This window comes from Lepidochelys kempii, chromosome 17, assembly GCF_965140285.1.
Source record: "Lepidochelys kempii isolate rLepKem1 chromosome 17, rLepKem1.hap1, whole genome shotgun sequence".
Classification (NCBI taxonomy): Eukaryota; Metazoa; Chordata; order Testudines; family Cheloniidae; genus Lepidochelys; species Lepidochelys kempii.
In genome coordinates this window covers 13287433-13304175 of record NC_136396.1, presented here as the reverse complement: position 1 = coordinate 13304175, position 16743 = coordinate 13287433, and the positions used below count along the sequence as shown (strand labels likewise).

Sequence of the window (16743 nt, the reverse complement as noted above, 5' to 3'; positions counted from 1 at the left end):
AGAAAATCCTGCTGAAGTAAAGCAATTGCTTAGACTCAGCAGCTCACAGCTTTTTGGAAGTGAGGCGTCAAATCTTTCTATGCAGTGTCTGTTTTCACCCACCAGGAGAGAGACGCCTTACCTTTTTGTGAGCTATCAGGAGGCAGTTTGAGTGTTCATGTTCACACGCGATGTCATAGTCTGGAATCAGGTCAGCCAACTCCCGGACGAAATGCACCACCTCTTCGTGCCAGGGGACATTGGCCATGGTTAAGTTGCTGGCCAAGTTTTCACCGCAGTATGTCACTCCCTGTCGAAACATGTTGAAGTAATTACCAAATGTCTTTTTAAGATGACTACAAATTTAAGGCAGCATTTACACACGCACATGTACAATTCACACTTAGCTATACTCTGTGAGCTCCTTTTTGACAATTTCACCCATATTATCAGCCAAGTGTGTGTTGGATGGGGAAGGACGGTCTTGCAGCAAGGACATAGGAATAAAGAGATATTCTCACCTCTGCGGAAGGCTCTCTCTCCACCATTTTTGGTAATCCACACCTCAATTTCCCCTTCTGTAAAATAGGGACTAATCCACCCCTTCCAACTCACACACTTTAATGCATTAGGATGTGAAAAAAAACAGCAGCAGCAACATAGCAAAAGTCAATAGGGCTTGTGCTCCTATGCCATTTAGGTGCTTTTGAAAACCACACCTTTAATGTTCATAGACAACTTTGAGATCTTCGGAAGGAAGGTACTATCACAGTATAAAGTATTACTGTATGTACAGCAGCCTAACAAAATGTAAAAAGTTACAAGAGAATAATTCCTTCCATCCCCTCACAAATGAACTCTCTGTCCCAGTGGTTTTTAAATTTTGCTCCCTAGAGCAGTAGTTCTCAACCAGGGGTACACGTATTAAATTTTGTTAGGTCCTCCAGGAGGTACATCAACTCATCTCGATATTTGCCTAGTTTTACAGCAGGCTACATAAAAAGCACGAGTGAAGTCAGTACAAACTAAAATTTCATACAGACAATGACTTGTTTATACTGCTCTATACTATACAATGAAATCTAAGTAAAATGTTTCAATTCCAAATGATTTATTTTATAATTATATGGCAAAAATGAGAAAGTAAGCACTTTTTCAGTAATAGCGTGCCGTGACACTTCTGTATTTTTAGGTCTGATTTTGTAAGCAGGTAGTTTTTAAGTGAGGTGAAATTTGGGGGTACACAAGACAAACCAGACTCCTGAAAGGAGTACAGTAGTCTGGAACGGTTGAGAGCCATTGCCCTAAAGAACTGGCTCTCATTTGAAGCTTCTAAATTTATTTAAGAGACAATTGAAAATACACCCACTAACTCGCTACTATTACTTTTCAGGATACACAATTGTAGTTGCCAGAAGTGTAAAGGAGATCATAAATAAGAAAAGGGGAGATAGGCCACACAGTTATGAATGGGATGTGCAGGAGACAATTATTATTAAAATGTGGTTCAGACTATGCAATTTTTGGAAACCAGAGCCTGCCTTCCACAGAAATCTCCACAACTGGAAGCCATCTTGTGGGGCTGCTGCAAATGGTGGACTTAGCTATAGGCCAGCACAGACTGCATTTCTGCTGCTACAGGTCAGCTAGTCCACTGATAGTAATGCGCTTTGTTCTACTTCCACAACTGATTGCATCCCAAGATCTCATAACTCACTACTGGCCATTTTAATTTCCTGCCACTGCTATTCTAAAAGAATAAAACAGCCTGCATAAAACAGACAGTAGGGAATTACAGTAAAATACACACAATGCCAACAACAAACCCATTAGATATTGTTCTGGAGGGGTTGACGAAGGTAAGAAAACTGATGGCCCACCCAAACCTCAAGGATGCACACTCCCATTCTAATTTCAAAGGAAAGAAAAAAAAGTCATACTGCAGGCATGCAAATGTTTCCTAACCCTCTGTGCAAGTGCATGAAGTGTGAAATTACTCTGACTCTTTGGAAAGCTTTGAGATCAAATCTGCTCATTTGTAAGGGGGTCAAGGAGCAGTATAAAGCAGTAAAGTGCACATGGAGAGCCCTCAGAAGGCAGGTGCTATTTGTGAATGCACAACAATGAAAGATCTGAATTTTATATCAAAAGCCTCAACTCATTGGGTCCAGTTCTCACCTCACTTACCATGACTTAAATCACAAACAACTCGGTCGAAGCACAAGGAGCTCTATTTGGGAGGTGGAGCTGTGCTCTTACCCCCACTGTACAGATGGGGAACTGAAGCACAAAGAGACCAAATGGTTTCCACAAGGTTACATAGGAAGCCTGTGAGGAACCAGAAATGGAACTCTGGTATCCCATATCCCAGGCCAGCATCCCTAACCAGTGGCCCCTTCCTTCCATCCAACACCCCCTTCCTTCCTCGTGACAACCCTGGTTTCCTTTGCTTCACTTCAGAAAGACCTTCTTTCTGTTTCTCCCTCTGTCTCACTCCCACCTCCTGACTTCTATTTCTCAACAACCCTGAGAGAAAAAAAATCTGAACTGCTCAGTAATATGAACTCAAAAAAAAAAAAAAAAGTGACAAAGACTCCTGTTGTAACAACTCCTCTGGCTTAAAGAAAAGTATGCTTATTTTTTTTTCCCATTACTGTACCTAGCTCTATTTTCATGACAGTGTAACTTGGACAAATATTGGCTCCAAGATGAAAGCAGGAACATAAGGCCTCTGCCAGATGACAGGTAGATTTTTAAACAAGGTAAAGAAGATCTCCTTGGCTTTTTCAGCCATGCAAAAAGAAACAAAAGATCCTAGTTTCAGAGGCTATTTTGTAGTTCTACAATTCAAAACCTGCAGCATTATCTACACTGAAATTTTGCAGGCTATTAGTTTATGTGCGCCATTTGAATATTTGGGGGAAGCCACACATTTTTCATAAATTCAGGGTTCTGAACATGCCACTTCCCTCCCTTCTAAGACCCGGTCTACACTAGGAAATTAAGTCAGTATAACTACATCACTCAAGGGTGTGAAAAATCCAGACCCCCCTCAGTGATGCAGTTAAACTGACCAAAGCCCTGGTGTAGACAGCATTAGGTTGACAGGAGAATTTTTCCATCGACCCAGCTACCGTGTCTAGGGGAGGTCAAATACCTATACCAATGGGAGAATCCCTCCCTTCAATTCCCAGTGAAGGCAGTCGAATCAAGAATGCTCAGCATTGTTCAGGAGACATCTGGCACCTTACAGGACTGGGCTCTAAATGTACAAAGTGAATAGGGAAGAAAATCACATTGCCCAGCTCTACTTAAATATTAGAAAGGAAATAAGTGTTTGAATACCATGCATTTCTTATGGATGTTAATGTCAATAAGGATCAGCATGGAAACCATTACAAACTCCCCTTGCTAGTACACAAAATGAAGGATATGGCATAGGAGATGCATTAAATTGCTCTGTTGACCCACATGCCATCTACAGGTCTGATTTACTCACACAGCTTTTGGATACTTAAAAATCCACAAGGCCATCCCTGAAGTGTATTCACTCAAGCATCTGCTGTGAATTCAGCCAATTACATCATGTTAAGGCTCCATGCCATCCCTTCACACCCCTTATGGCCAAGTGCATCTCTGTGATCAAATAAAACATCCCCAAACAAGTAGCAAAGATGATACAACGGCCAATGAGAGCGTGAGGGCAAGAGGTGCTCTTGCTTTTACCGGAGTTCCTCTACTCCGGTAAAAAGTTGGCCCCGTTGGCGCCACATTCCCACTGGCCATTTTATTATCTTTGCTTCATGATTGGGGATGTTTTATTTGGTCCCAAAATGCTATCAGATATGTGCCTTTAAAAACAGAGCACATGCAATTCTATGGAGGATTATGTTTTGAAACCTTTTTTCCATGGAAAGAAACTTCGGTTTCTTTTAATCAGTATTTGCATCTCCACCAAATGTTTATGGAGCCCTGATCCTTTCCAGCATTACATTCTGAAGACCCAATCCTGCAGGTGTTATTAACGTTTATTATAGAATCAGACATATAGGACCGGAAAGAACCTAAAAAGGTCATCTAGTCTAGTTCCCTGCACTCAAGGCAGGGAGGGTTAAGTAATAAGGAGACCATTCCCAACAGGTGTTTGTCTAACCTGTTCTTTCAAACCTCCAGCGATGTCATGTGCATTACTGTAGCACCTCTCAAGCACACTCAGAGACCAGGACCCCACTGGGCCAGGAGCAGAACAAACAGATCAAAAAGACAGTCACTGCCCCAAAGAGTTTAAAATTTAGGTACGGAAGTTGAATGTGCTCAGCACTAAAAAGAGGGCCAAGTCCTTACACTGCAAAGGCTTGAAATGGGGGCAAGTGATGAGCTGTAGCTCACAAAAGCTTATGCTCAAATAAATTGGTTAGTCTCTAAGGTGCCACAAGTACTCCTTTTCTTTTTGTAAATACAGACTAACATGGCTGTTACTCTGAAACCATAAAAGCAGCAGAGACTCTTAGGCTAGTGGAAACGTCCTGAAGAAGAAATGGAATAGCATTAATTAGAAACTGCACACATTTTTCACATTTTTAATTTATGGTGGGCTGCCTCCGTTAATCTACCCAAGTGAAGGATATTAAAGCAGCATACTGTAGCTCAGTACCAGTGAGGTAACAGATGCACTGTGCAAGACAGAAGAGACGCAGAGGGAGTACTGAACAGAAAAGTACATTAATTTAACCCTGCACTGGAAGTTTGAAGAGATTTTAAACGTGCCTATATAAAAGCAACCAGACACCCAAATAATGTAATGTATATCTCAAAGGCTCAGCTGTATAGAAACAGCTTTGTAGAGCAATATTTTCCCCTCATTCATTATGCAGATTATGATTGGAGCAGCATGAAAAATGTATGATTACAGAGGGGAAAAACTCCTAGGAAGCTACAACATGACTCATTCCTTTAATAAACTTCAAAGATATCATTTACAAGCAAAGAGAATGCAGTGGCAAATGGAATTACCAAGTACTTGGATGGTTGATTAATTCTCTCTCTCTCACACACACACGAGTGAAAATCATCTTAGCAACACACTGTACAAAAGCACATCAGCTTTCAACTTCTTAAAACTTGAGCTAATTAACAGTGCCAACAATGTCTGTAAAACATAAATGGTTGATTAGAGCAGTCCTGTTATATTTTTCACCAATACCTGAAAATAGCAATTACTAAGAAGCAAACCATTAAAAAGGAAACAGTTCTATTATACACAATAGCTTATATATAAACTTCTCCGTAGTGGAAACATCAATGACACTCTTAATTAGTCTTTAATATGCATGTTTTCAGCATGCTAATTATACTAACAGCTTTCAGACAAATACCTTGAAATCCAAACCTCTTCAAAAGTGTCTTTAATGCTCAGGCCAATTTGTGGTTTTGGTTCTGCGCATGTAAATCCAGAGTAACTCCACTGAACTGGTGTAATGGAGCTGAATTTTCACCACTGATTTTATACAATGTCTTGTGCTAGGTTGGCTGTAATTACAGTGAATGAGAAACACAAAAAGGAGTGCTGTCTGGTGCTTGCTCAGTCACCAGAGAGTTTCTTCTACTGAGATTTGGATCCTTTCCAAGGACCTGAACAATCATGAATCATTCTAATCCAAATGACTGTGGAGGGAGATTACCTGTGAACTAAAAATGAGAGAGTATTGCTTCTTTTCTAAAATAAACTGCAGGCCTTCCAATTTAATTATTATGAACAAGAGAACTCTCTTATCTTCTAAACCGCTGATTATAAGTTCATTAAACAGAGTACTGTGTGAAATGACAAAAGAATAAAGTGCTGCCATCAAAATGTGGCTGACCTACTATTAGAGAGACTGGATTACTGCTCAGAAATTGGGGCAATCTTGACCCAAGGCAAATATAACTACCTTAAACTGCCCGTTGATGGATCAAATACTCTGCAATAAAAATGCAGATTATTTGGATTTTAATATTGTCTAAAGCTATAATACACAGCTACTCCTCCCTGAAATGTGTTTTTTTATATCCATGCTCAAGTGGATTGACTAAAGGACATCAGTTTATTTGCATCAATTATATCTGCCAACCCAATAATTCAACTGTTTAGTCATGAATATAAAGACTACTTCCATGAATGTTGGTTGTACTCTAACATTTAGAAATGGACTGTATAGATATTTAAAGAAAAAAAGCAATATTAAGTTTTAAAGGACATCATGTTCCAAATCTGGCTGGTTTCTTGTTTGTTTAAACACCTGCCCATAGAGCACTTGATTAGCTGTCAGGACAACTGATCCCCAGCTAAGATACTGATTTGCTGTGTAACCTAATGCTAATCACCCTCTTTATGACTCAGTTTCCGCATCAGTAAAATAGGGATAATGATACTTATCCACCTTTACAAAGCATTCAGATCCACAGATGGAAAGCATTATATAAGTGTTATTATTTACTCCATTGGCATTAAGTGGTGACAGTGTTTAAAAATCATGGTCCAGATTTGGCTACCACCTTACGTTAGTTGTGCCATAATAATACTTTTAATGATAACAAATACTTTCAGATAGCTACATCAGTTTTCATGGTTTATATCTGCTATTTACTTTATACATTACTCTTGGCTTAGACAATGAAAATAGACGAGTCTTTCAGATTGGTTTCTGATTATTTTCACACATTGATACAACAACACAACAATGCCGCAATGTTTGGGCTGCAAAAAGAATGTGGGGAACGATTAAATCAAAACAAAAAAGTAACCTGCTTTAATTGTTTTCTCTCTCACATCATGAAAACATGTGTAATGATGCTAAATTTTGTTAAATGACTAAATTTTCAGCCCAAAATACCTGACAGGGTGTGTCTAGAATCCGAAACGTTTTAAAAAAAAAAAATACAACCTCCTGCTAAAATGTTCACACGTCCTGAACTTGAAGTAACTGATTTGACTTCAGTGGGATGTCTGATACAATTCGAGTTAAGCACATATCTATGCAATTTGCCACTCCGGGGCCTTATCCTGAAAAAGGAATAGCAAAAAGTGCTGGCTGTATGTTTTTCCAATACAAAATTTTACTTAGCCTGGTATTCAAAGGGGCTGGGCCTTTAGTGGGAGCTCACCCTCTCTGAAAATCACACCATGCAGCGTGCAGCTTTGGCATTTCCCTTTCTCTCTGTTGAGCTCTAACTCATTTAACCTAGAGTTCTGTAGATAACGGCAAAGGTCAGCGTTTCTCAAGCATGAAAATTATACATCAGTTGTTTTTGTTTTATAGCACTCGCTAGGACACGTGACTTAACTTCATCTTCTTTCCATCTAATTGCAGAATGGAACGCTACCCAGGCTCTGAATAGCTTTTTGACAGGTGAAGGCAATCAGCTCCCGCTTCTTGCAAGTAAAAGCTCATTAAAGAAGAGTTAATTTTCCTCTGTTTTAAACACTTACATAATCTTTAACATTTAATATGATACGGGTAAGCAGAACGGGGGAGATGCTTCTGTGTGGCTCTACCCAGCCAGCCTATTAACTGGTCATTTTAATTTGATAGCAAAGCCTCTGATAGCAGTTCCAGAAAGCCCTTCCTCCTTCTGACTGACACTGGATCCACCATCCCTTATACACTAGCCCAGAATCTCTGAAGTGCTGAGCGGTGTAGCTAGACAAATGCAGCAGCAGTGGTCAGAAGACTGAATGGACAAAGGCTTTTGGAAATTATACTGGGCCTGAATCTCATTTATACTTAAGGCCCCTTTACCCTTCCAGAGCTCTTCCTTGAAGTAGCAGCATGGTGTAAAATAGCCTTTGGGTAACTGGGAATCTGGCCCAATATTTTATTTTAAGTGAAAGAAATTGGTTAAATACAAAGATGACAAAGGAAGTGGACAGATTATGGGCCCGATCCTAGAGGCTTTCCTCATTACATGAGCCTACCAAAATCAAGTGTTCTCAGGGCTGCACAATTGGGCCTTTCTTTAGTAGTGCCAGCCTGCTCTCCAGGCGAACTGTTCCTGGGTAAGTTAGTGTCTGTTTATCAATTATGTACAAAGGGCCACGCACACACAATTGCCAGGTTTACTTCACTGACTGGTGAGGGTCTGCAAAATCAGGGTCAGAGCTGCAAGAGGGTATGTACACATGAACGCTCACACACACATTGTCTGAAAGCTACTGTCAGTTTGCAGAGAGAGGTTTGAAGTAAGTGCACACAAGGGCACAGATACAATGAACAATGTTAGTGTAACAGATTTGCTGTGTAAACCAAGCCATTTAAAGGTGTATTTGTTTTCTGGGTGCTTATCTGGCTTTCATCCCCGTAGCACCACCAGAGCTTTTGTAAATAAGTTAATCTTCTGCATATGCACTTTGTTTTCCATATCTTTGGTATTAATTATTAAGGATCCAAACACTGAATCTTTTATTAAATTTCACACATGTTTCTCTAATAAGTTGTTGAGCCCAATGTAGGGGTAACCCCTGCTGAAATTTAATGGCCTATGCATACAGAACATCTGACTACATGATCTAATGCTCCCTTCTGGCTCTAAATGCTATGAATCTATGAATGCGCTTGATTTGAAAAAAAATGCAAGATACTGCGTGTTTATTAATATAAACTGGTGGCTTTCTAGGTAAAAATCTGATAAGGTAATAAGTCTGATCTTTTAATTTTGATCTCCATAAACCTCATTCTCCTGACCCAGAGGTGTTACACAAGGGTAACCACTGCCAACAACAAAATTAATGCTAGTTTCCACTAAGTGAGAGAAGAATAGGGTTCAACAGAGTTGCACCAATGTAAGATGTGTAAATGAAAGCAGAATTACATTCTAGATCTTTTGACCTTCCATTACACCCCAGAGTGTTTCTGGAGCAACAGGGGATTAGCTACATTCATTTAAAACTAACAATTTATTTCAAGTATTTAACCAGAAAAATCCCACAGATGAAGCCTCATTTTGTAGCAGATGCTCTCCAGGACCTAATTCCTTTTCCTTTTCTTGGTCTCCTTTCTTGAACCCATTGCACTAGTGTAACTAGGGCAAAAAGGACTGTGATGACTCTTGGTCTCCAATGAGTTCTTCAATCTACTTCATTCCCAAAGGATTAAAAATACCACCTTGTAAATCAAAGAAAGATCTGAGGGAAATTTCAACATCACAAGAGCTCTGTACATCCTCTCCTGGGCACTACTCTATCAAAAATATTATAGCTGCGCTAAAGGACAGACCCCTATGTCTATCAGCAGGAGTGAGATCAAGAAGTTAAATAGCACCTAAGAACTCTAAGTAATACATAAAACTGTACCCAGCAAGTGCAGAAAGAAAGAATTGGCTCTGCGATACTTAGAGCCCCTGGATCTAATCCCTTCTTAGTGCTACATGACATCCATGCTGCTAGGAGTTTAAACTTTGACTCATTGCACTTAATCCACATAGTATTGCCGAAACTGTTGGATTACGTTCCTGGGCCAAATGCATCTCCAGCAGACCTTACTGACTGCAACAAGGGGACAGTTGGAGTGGGTTTGGCTCTTATTATACTTACATACAGCATAGCTCAATGGGGCCCTGACCTCAGCTGAGGTCTCGATCGTCCTCATCCCCACACTAGGCAGCCAGAGCTCAGGTACAAATGGGGAAAATAATTTAAGTAAATAGATAAAACATCCCAAGACAAAGTCATTGCAACTGATATACGCCATTGTTGTTAAGACAAAGATGTAGGTGTTGCCTTCCCATGTTGGCATTATTTCACTGGGGTATAAGTGGTCACAACTGTGTCTCTATCATCCTTGTTGGGATGCACAATTTCTCGATACCAGCCAAGAGGAAAGGGAGGCCAAAAAATAATAGGGAAATCAGTTTCACTCTTGAAGTAAGAAACCATGTAATCACATTCACAGAGATAGCACAGTAAGAGGAGTAAACTATTGCACCTTCCCCACTGAGCCAAACCCTCTGCACTTCAGAAATGCTGCTGTTTAGCAGAAACTGGCAAATAAAACTATGTGGAACAAATAAGGTTACTGGTTGGCCTAATGCTATATTTAGTGTGAGATGCTTTTTCCTATGCAGCACAAAATTTACCCCCTTTAAAATGTTACACCCATTTTAAAGAACTGAAAGATGAAAGAAAAACGGTTAAAAAAAAAAAAGCCTTGCCCCAAAATAAAAGCACTAAAAATAAAAAATCCACTGAAAAACCCATGAGGCAGTGTTTGTCCTTCATTGACTATAAATTACAGTCCATTTAAACAAAATAATCAAGTGTCAAGCAAATCTCAGCTGCAGGAAAGTGTCAGAAAATTTCATGACATTTTAAAGAGACGGAAATGTCATCCAAATCTAAAAATGTTCCACTGATGCATAGACAGCTGTGCCATTTGGTTCAGAAAGTGATCAGATCAGTTCAGTTCTCAGGAAAAGAAAAATCCCATCTTGAATGGGCATTGCCTGCAAATGCTGTAAGTAATAGGGTGCTTCATATTTAAGCTTGCTTTTTAAGGACATATACACTGCTGCAGTTCTTATGCATTAAAATAACAGGACAGTGCATTTCAATTTAAAAGCTCTGTGATGACTCAAGTGGAGAAACGGAGGCTATTGCAGGATCTGCAATAGATGGAGGTTCACCTAGTTTGCTGATAGTCTATTTCTATCAGGTGAATATGCCAACCAATTATTTGTGTTTTATGGTATTGAACTATCCACTTTTCTCTTCTATAACTTAGCTGCTGTCTTAATGTACAGTACCAAGTGCATTGTGAAAAAAACGCCCCTTTTTTCCATCCAAATTTAAATGAGAAAGCCAATGCACGAGTCGTTTTCATACCCTAAGAACTATACAGCTTATGTTGAAATTGTACATTGCAAAAATTTTCAGCCAGCTGTAATTGAGGGCCATGTACAGGGGCTGACAAGAGGAATGGAGAAGCCCCAAGAAGGTTTCCCACCTCTTTCTTCCCATATGCAGAGTCTTCCATTGACAGGCAAAATGCATGCGTTCTCCCCTTAAAGGACATAAGCATGAGATACTCTGGCCCACATACCGTCTCTGTGCTGGTGGCACTGTGCCTGCAACCCTCCAAGGATACCAAATTTATGTCCACAGATATAAAGCAGATATCCATGGAGTTGCAGGACGCTAGCGACAACGAGCGAGACGAGCAGGGCCATGGCCAGTGACTAGGCCAGGAACTGCAGCAGCAAAAGCAGCAGCATGTCAGGCCACTGTTTGCAGGAGTCAGTGCCCAGCCCAGGCAGCTCCTCCGGCATGGCTGTACCGTCCCAGCCCTGCACACTGGGGCCGCCACCAAGCTCATTGGCAGCTGTCCCTGGTCGTGCTAATGCAGTAGTCGCCAGGGCCGGGAGTAGGACTGCAATTCCGGGAGCGGGGGACATGGACAGAGTTAAGGGGGCCAAGGCTGAGGCGGGGCTAGGAGCAAGGCCCGGGCACAGGGCCAGGAGCTAGGACCCCAGGCCTGGGGTCGGTAGCGGAGTGAGGTGCCAGCAACCGCACACACCCCTGAACATTCCTCTAGGCCCTCCCAAGGGGACGTGCCCCACAGTGTGGGGACCTCTGTGCTAATGTGTACAAGAGGCTTGCACGCTCCCAGACAGGAGTCCCTTCCATGCAGCGGTGTGCCTCCCCTGTCCAGGAGCGTGCGAGCCACTTGTGGTGGGAGAGCCATGCTTGTGTCATTTATTTGCTCAGTGCTCGGGTAATCTTGAATTATTGTGTTAAAGAAAGTGGAGAGGAAAAAAATAGAAGCTATGTAGTGGAAAAGCACTGATACGCAGCTCACCTTAACTTCAATGAAGTCTGGTTTACCAAGGGACACCAGCTCAGCATAAGCTTTGAGTTCATCCACGTTCCAAGCTTTCACCAGTGTCAGTCTATATACTGTGCGCTGTTGCTGAAATAGAGGAAAACTCAGTTCAGTGACACTTGCTTTGTACTCCACTTAATGAGCCGTTGATGTTTCCTACTTTCTAATTCACAGTCTTCAAACTATCACCAAAAAAAGCATTTTATTGTAGAGTTATAGTTCCAAGTACTTGTGGTGAGGGGGGGAACTGCAGTCATTTAGATAATAAAGTGAATAACCCATGCTACATGAACTAACTTTTGATCTAGAATGACTGCATCTAACACTCTCTCTCCATATACAATTACATATGGGAGTATTTACTTATCAGGACAATCACTTGGTTCCAGCAGGAATCAAGAAAGTTTCTCCCCCTGTGGTATGATATTTCACCGTTAGTTGCAATATGGATATTTTACTTCATCGAGATGAATCATGTGACATTGCCAGTAATGGAGACGAGCAACTAGACTAGAGGGAGCCTTCACCGGTCCGGGTCTGACCGTTGCTATGGTACGCTAAATGCACTGTAGCTGTGGAAAAAGCTCCCTTGTGACAAGTAATGCATTTTATTGGAAACAAAAGTGACAATTAAAATTACTACCAAAAAATGTGTGTCCCATTCACGACCTAATCCATAAAGACTGTGCTATAAACCATTAAAAAAAAAAGTGTGCATTATTTGCAATGCTATTAAATAAACCAACATCAATCCATCAGCAGCTCTGAATCTCATCAACACATCACCACCACTACTGTTTGGTTTCTACCTGCTCTCCACAAAGCTGTTCTCTTCAAAAACTGCTTTATCGAAGCACTGGGATTTCTCCTTGCACTAGCCTATTTCCTAGGATGTCCACAGTAAACACGTTCATGCATAATACTGGCCCTGTGCATCTCTTAAGAATAAAGTGATTTTGTTCAGCAGCTTCACTCTTTATAGTCATAGATTTAAGGTCAGAAGGGACCATCATGATCATCTAGTCTGATCTCCTGCGTATTGCAAGCCACAGGACCTCACCCACCCACTCCTGCAATAGACCCCTAACCTCTGGCTGAGTTACTGATGTCCTCAAATTGCGGTTTAAAGACTTCAACTTACAGAACCATTACACTGATTTAAACCTGCAAGTGCCCCATGCTACAGAGGAAGGTAAAAAAAACTCCCGGAACCTCTACCAATCTGACCTGGCGGGGGGGGGGGGGGGGGGGGGGAGATTCCTTCCCGACCTCAAATATGGCAATCAATCACTTAAGACCCTGAGCATGTAGGCAAGACCCACCACACAGACACCCGGGAAAGAATTCTCTGTAGTAACTCAGAGCCCTCCCCAATTAGTGTCCTATCACCAGACATTGGAGATATTTGCTGCTAGCAGTCGCCGATGGGTCACATGTCATTGTAGACAGTCCCATCAGACCATCCCCTCCATAAACTTATCCAGTTCAGTCTAGAAGCCAGTTAGGTTTTTTACCCTCACTGCTCCCCTTGGAAGGCTGGTCCAGCGCTTCACTCCTCTGATGGTAAGAAACCTTCATCTAATTTCAAGCATAAACTTGTTGATGGCCAGTTTATATCCCTTCATTCTTGTGCCCACATTGGTGTTTAACTTAAATAACTCCTCTCCCAAACATGGTACTTATCCCTCTAATGTATTTATAGAAAGCAATCACATCTTCCCTGAGCATTCCTTTGGTTAGGCTAACCAAGCCAACCTCTGAGTCTCTCACAAGGTATGTTTTCCATTCCTCGGATCATCCTAGGAGCCATTCTCTGCACCTGTTCCAGTTTGAATTAGTCTTTCTTAATACAAGAGACCAGAACTGCACCCAGTGTTCCAGAAAAGGTCTCACTAGTATCTTGTATAACAATACTAACACTTCCCTTTCTTTACTGGAAATACTTCACTCGAAGCATCTTAGGATTGCATTAGCCTTTTTTCACGGCCATATTACATTGATGGCTCATCCGGCGATCAACCAATACACCCAGGCCTTTCTCCTCCTCCGTCACTTCCAACTGATACTTCCTCAGCTTGTAGCAAAAATTCTTCTTGCTAGTCCCTTTCTTAGGGCAAGTTTGCTCAAGCAGATACTAGCAACAACCTTTCTGTAAGTAGGAAGCCACTTAACTATGGGATAAGGTGATGCTCTAGTTTTATTTTTTGAGAAAGCTCATTTGCCCCCTTATTCCCCCAGCTCCTTCATCTTTCACTATATTCCAAACAGAAGCTGGTAGAATAAAACATTATTTATAGAGCAATTTTCCAGCAAAATTGTTTTTTCAATTAACTCATTTTACATCCTTGGCAGAGAGTACATTGTAAAATGTTTCAACAGTACCAGCTTACTTCGAAAAGATAATGTAACAAATCCATGGCAACCAAAGACTTCACGGTTGTCAGTACATTGCATACCACGGCCAGAAATTCACAGCAACAGCAGGGAGAAAAATCAAATGTTTCTGGAGCAGAAGAATCAGGCCTTCACTACTTGAGTTAGAAGAGACTCTCCGCTAGCTGTCAGAATTAAAGGGCCTAGGGCAGAATTTCATAAGCCATTCTAATTCCATTCAGTATAGGTGAGTTGTACACATACACACTAACCAGTTTATTACAAAATATACTAAATATTTCCTCACTCCAGAAGTATATGCTAATAATGATACCTAGCTCTTATATTATATTCACAATAATAATGATACCTGGAGATTTTATATAGAACTTTTCATTAGTAGATCTCAATAGGCTGCACAAAGGAGGTCAGTACTGTATCATTATCCACTTTTTAAAGATAGGGAAACAGGCAAAGGGAAAGGAAGTGACTTGCCCACAGGGTGGATTTGATTTAAATCACGAGTCAGAAAGACTCGATTTAATCATGGTTTTCTACATAAAAGTGCATTCTTGTTGGTTGTTATAACTTTAATACATATTCTTCACAACTCAGAGATAGATGTAGGTTTCATTTTTAGAAGGTACACACTATACATTTTTAAACAGTGATTTATTTTGAAAACTTTTCAGATTAGTTTTACAGCTATATCAGAAAATGGATGATTGTTTGATTAGTTCATTTACCAAAAGTAATTAAAGCAGATATTTATGAAGTCATTGGGAGGGGAACTATCTCCAATTCAACAGGTTAATCATTAATATTTGGAGGATTTTCTTGCCATGCTGTGTTAGGAGGAGATCACCACCAGACAGACATTTAAATTGTTTTATTTAACTAAAACAACAATGTTAATTATTCTGGATTTTTTTCTTCAACAGCATACATAATATTTTAACAAAACAAGCATATGTCCCTCGCTTCTCACATTTATCTCCAAACTTCTTCTCCTTGTCCAGATCTATTCCGCCCCCAACAATCTTCTATTCATTGAACTTTTTGAAACTTTGCACTTTTAGAGAGAGGTAAGGGATTGACTCTGTGTACACAAAATTGCAGAGGGACAATAGAGTTGAGGTCTGTTATTTCTCACCTCTATATATTTATTTATTTTAAAACATTTTTGCTGTTAACAAGCATGTTACCTCTGGAGACTACAAATCCACAGTTTGAGAACTGCAAAACTAAGCATCTCGGATGGTATCTTTAGACTGAGCACTGAGTCCCACTGGGTAGACCAAAATAATCTATACAGAAGCCTGTGGAACCCCATAAAATTGGGTCCCTAATCCATGAACTATTGGAACTCATTTACAAAATGTTTCTTAAACATTACATGAATATATTGTCTCATAGTATAGAATTAGAACTTATAATCCCTATTCCATGATGAGATATCTTTGAGCTATAGTGTATCTTAATTAAAACTATCTTTAGGTAGGTTTTTTCCTAAAAAGCATTTTATCAAAAAAATCCGATTTAAATTAAAAAAAATCCAATTTTTAAATTTTTTTTTTTTAAAAATCATTGATTTTTATCCACCCTGCTTGACCAAAATCACCCATTAGGTCAGTGGCAGAGCCAGGAATAAAACCCAGGGCTCCTAAGTCCCAGCATGGTGCTCTATCCACTAGGCAACACTGCCTGCTGATAGCCAAAAGGTTTCAAGTACCATTCCCAACTCCCAGGAACATCACACTTCCTCAGGTCTGTATACATCTAGTTTCCATATAACATCGTTTTCCACCTGATTTTTATGAAACTTTCACCTTTAAGTAAACTAAAATATTTAGTTACAATCTACAGCATATAAAAATATATAGTGTTTATACCTATATAGATATAAATCTAGAATCCATTTTGGATCACTTACTAACAAAGGACTAGCAGACAAAACCAGACTGGGTGCCACTGCCTGAAAACAAAGGTTGAAGACTCACTGCTCCTTTAGTTAATATTTCAAAGCATCTTGGGCCAGGTTTTTAAAAGGTATTTAAGTGCCTAAAGATGCAGATAGGCACCTACCTGCAGCTGTAGGCACCTTAAAAATCCAGCCCTTTGTGCCTTAGCGTTTCTGCCCATTATGAGCAAAAAAGCCTCAGCATGTCATGGTGGTATACAAGGAAAAAGGGTAAAATTTTCAAGAGTGCCTAAAGTAACTTGGGCCCAAATCCTCCAAGGTATCTAGGCCCCTAGCTCCCATTGAAATCAAAGGCAGTTATGGGCCTAGAGACCTTTGAGGAGCTGGGTCTTAGCAGCCTAATTACTGTTCACTTTCAATCAGACTAGGGCTTGGCTACACTTGCGAGTTACAGCACAATAAAGGAGCCCCGGGCGCACTAGCTCACTACCCATCCACACTGGCAAGGCATGTAGAGCACACTGACTCCGCAGCTACAGCGCTGCTGGTACTCCACCTCGGCAAGTGGAATAACGTTTGCTGTGCCCCCGCTGGAGCGCTGCAGCGCCAGTGTGAACA

General features: G+C 40.6%; 1 protein-coding gene across 10 annotated transcripts in view; it reads right to left on the bottom strand.

Moving 5' to 3' along the window:
* The window catches only part of LOC140899651 (S-adenosyl-L-methionine-dependent tRNA 4-demethylwyosine synthase TYW1), a 121756-nt gene that overhangs the window by 16524 nt on the left and 88489 nt on the right, over positions 1–16743 (bottom strand). For 6 of the 10 annotated variants that reach the window (XM_078849266.1, XM_073315486.2, XM_073315487.1 and 3 more), the window contains 2 exons: positions 11808–11918; positions 122–289 (listed from right to left, as the gene is read on the bottom strand). In XM_078849266.1, coding sequence (XP_078705392.1) covers positions 122–289; positions 11808–11918 — 279 coding nt within the window. Of the gene's footprint in view, positions 1–121; positions 290–4992; positions 5129–11807; positions 11919–15192; positions 15304–16743 lie in introns of those variants that run through there. The other 4 variants (XM_078849268.1, XM_078849269.1, XR_013634787.1 and 1 more) reach the window with 3 other exon arrangements.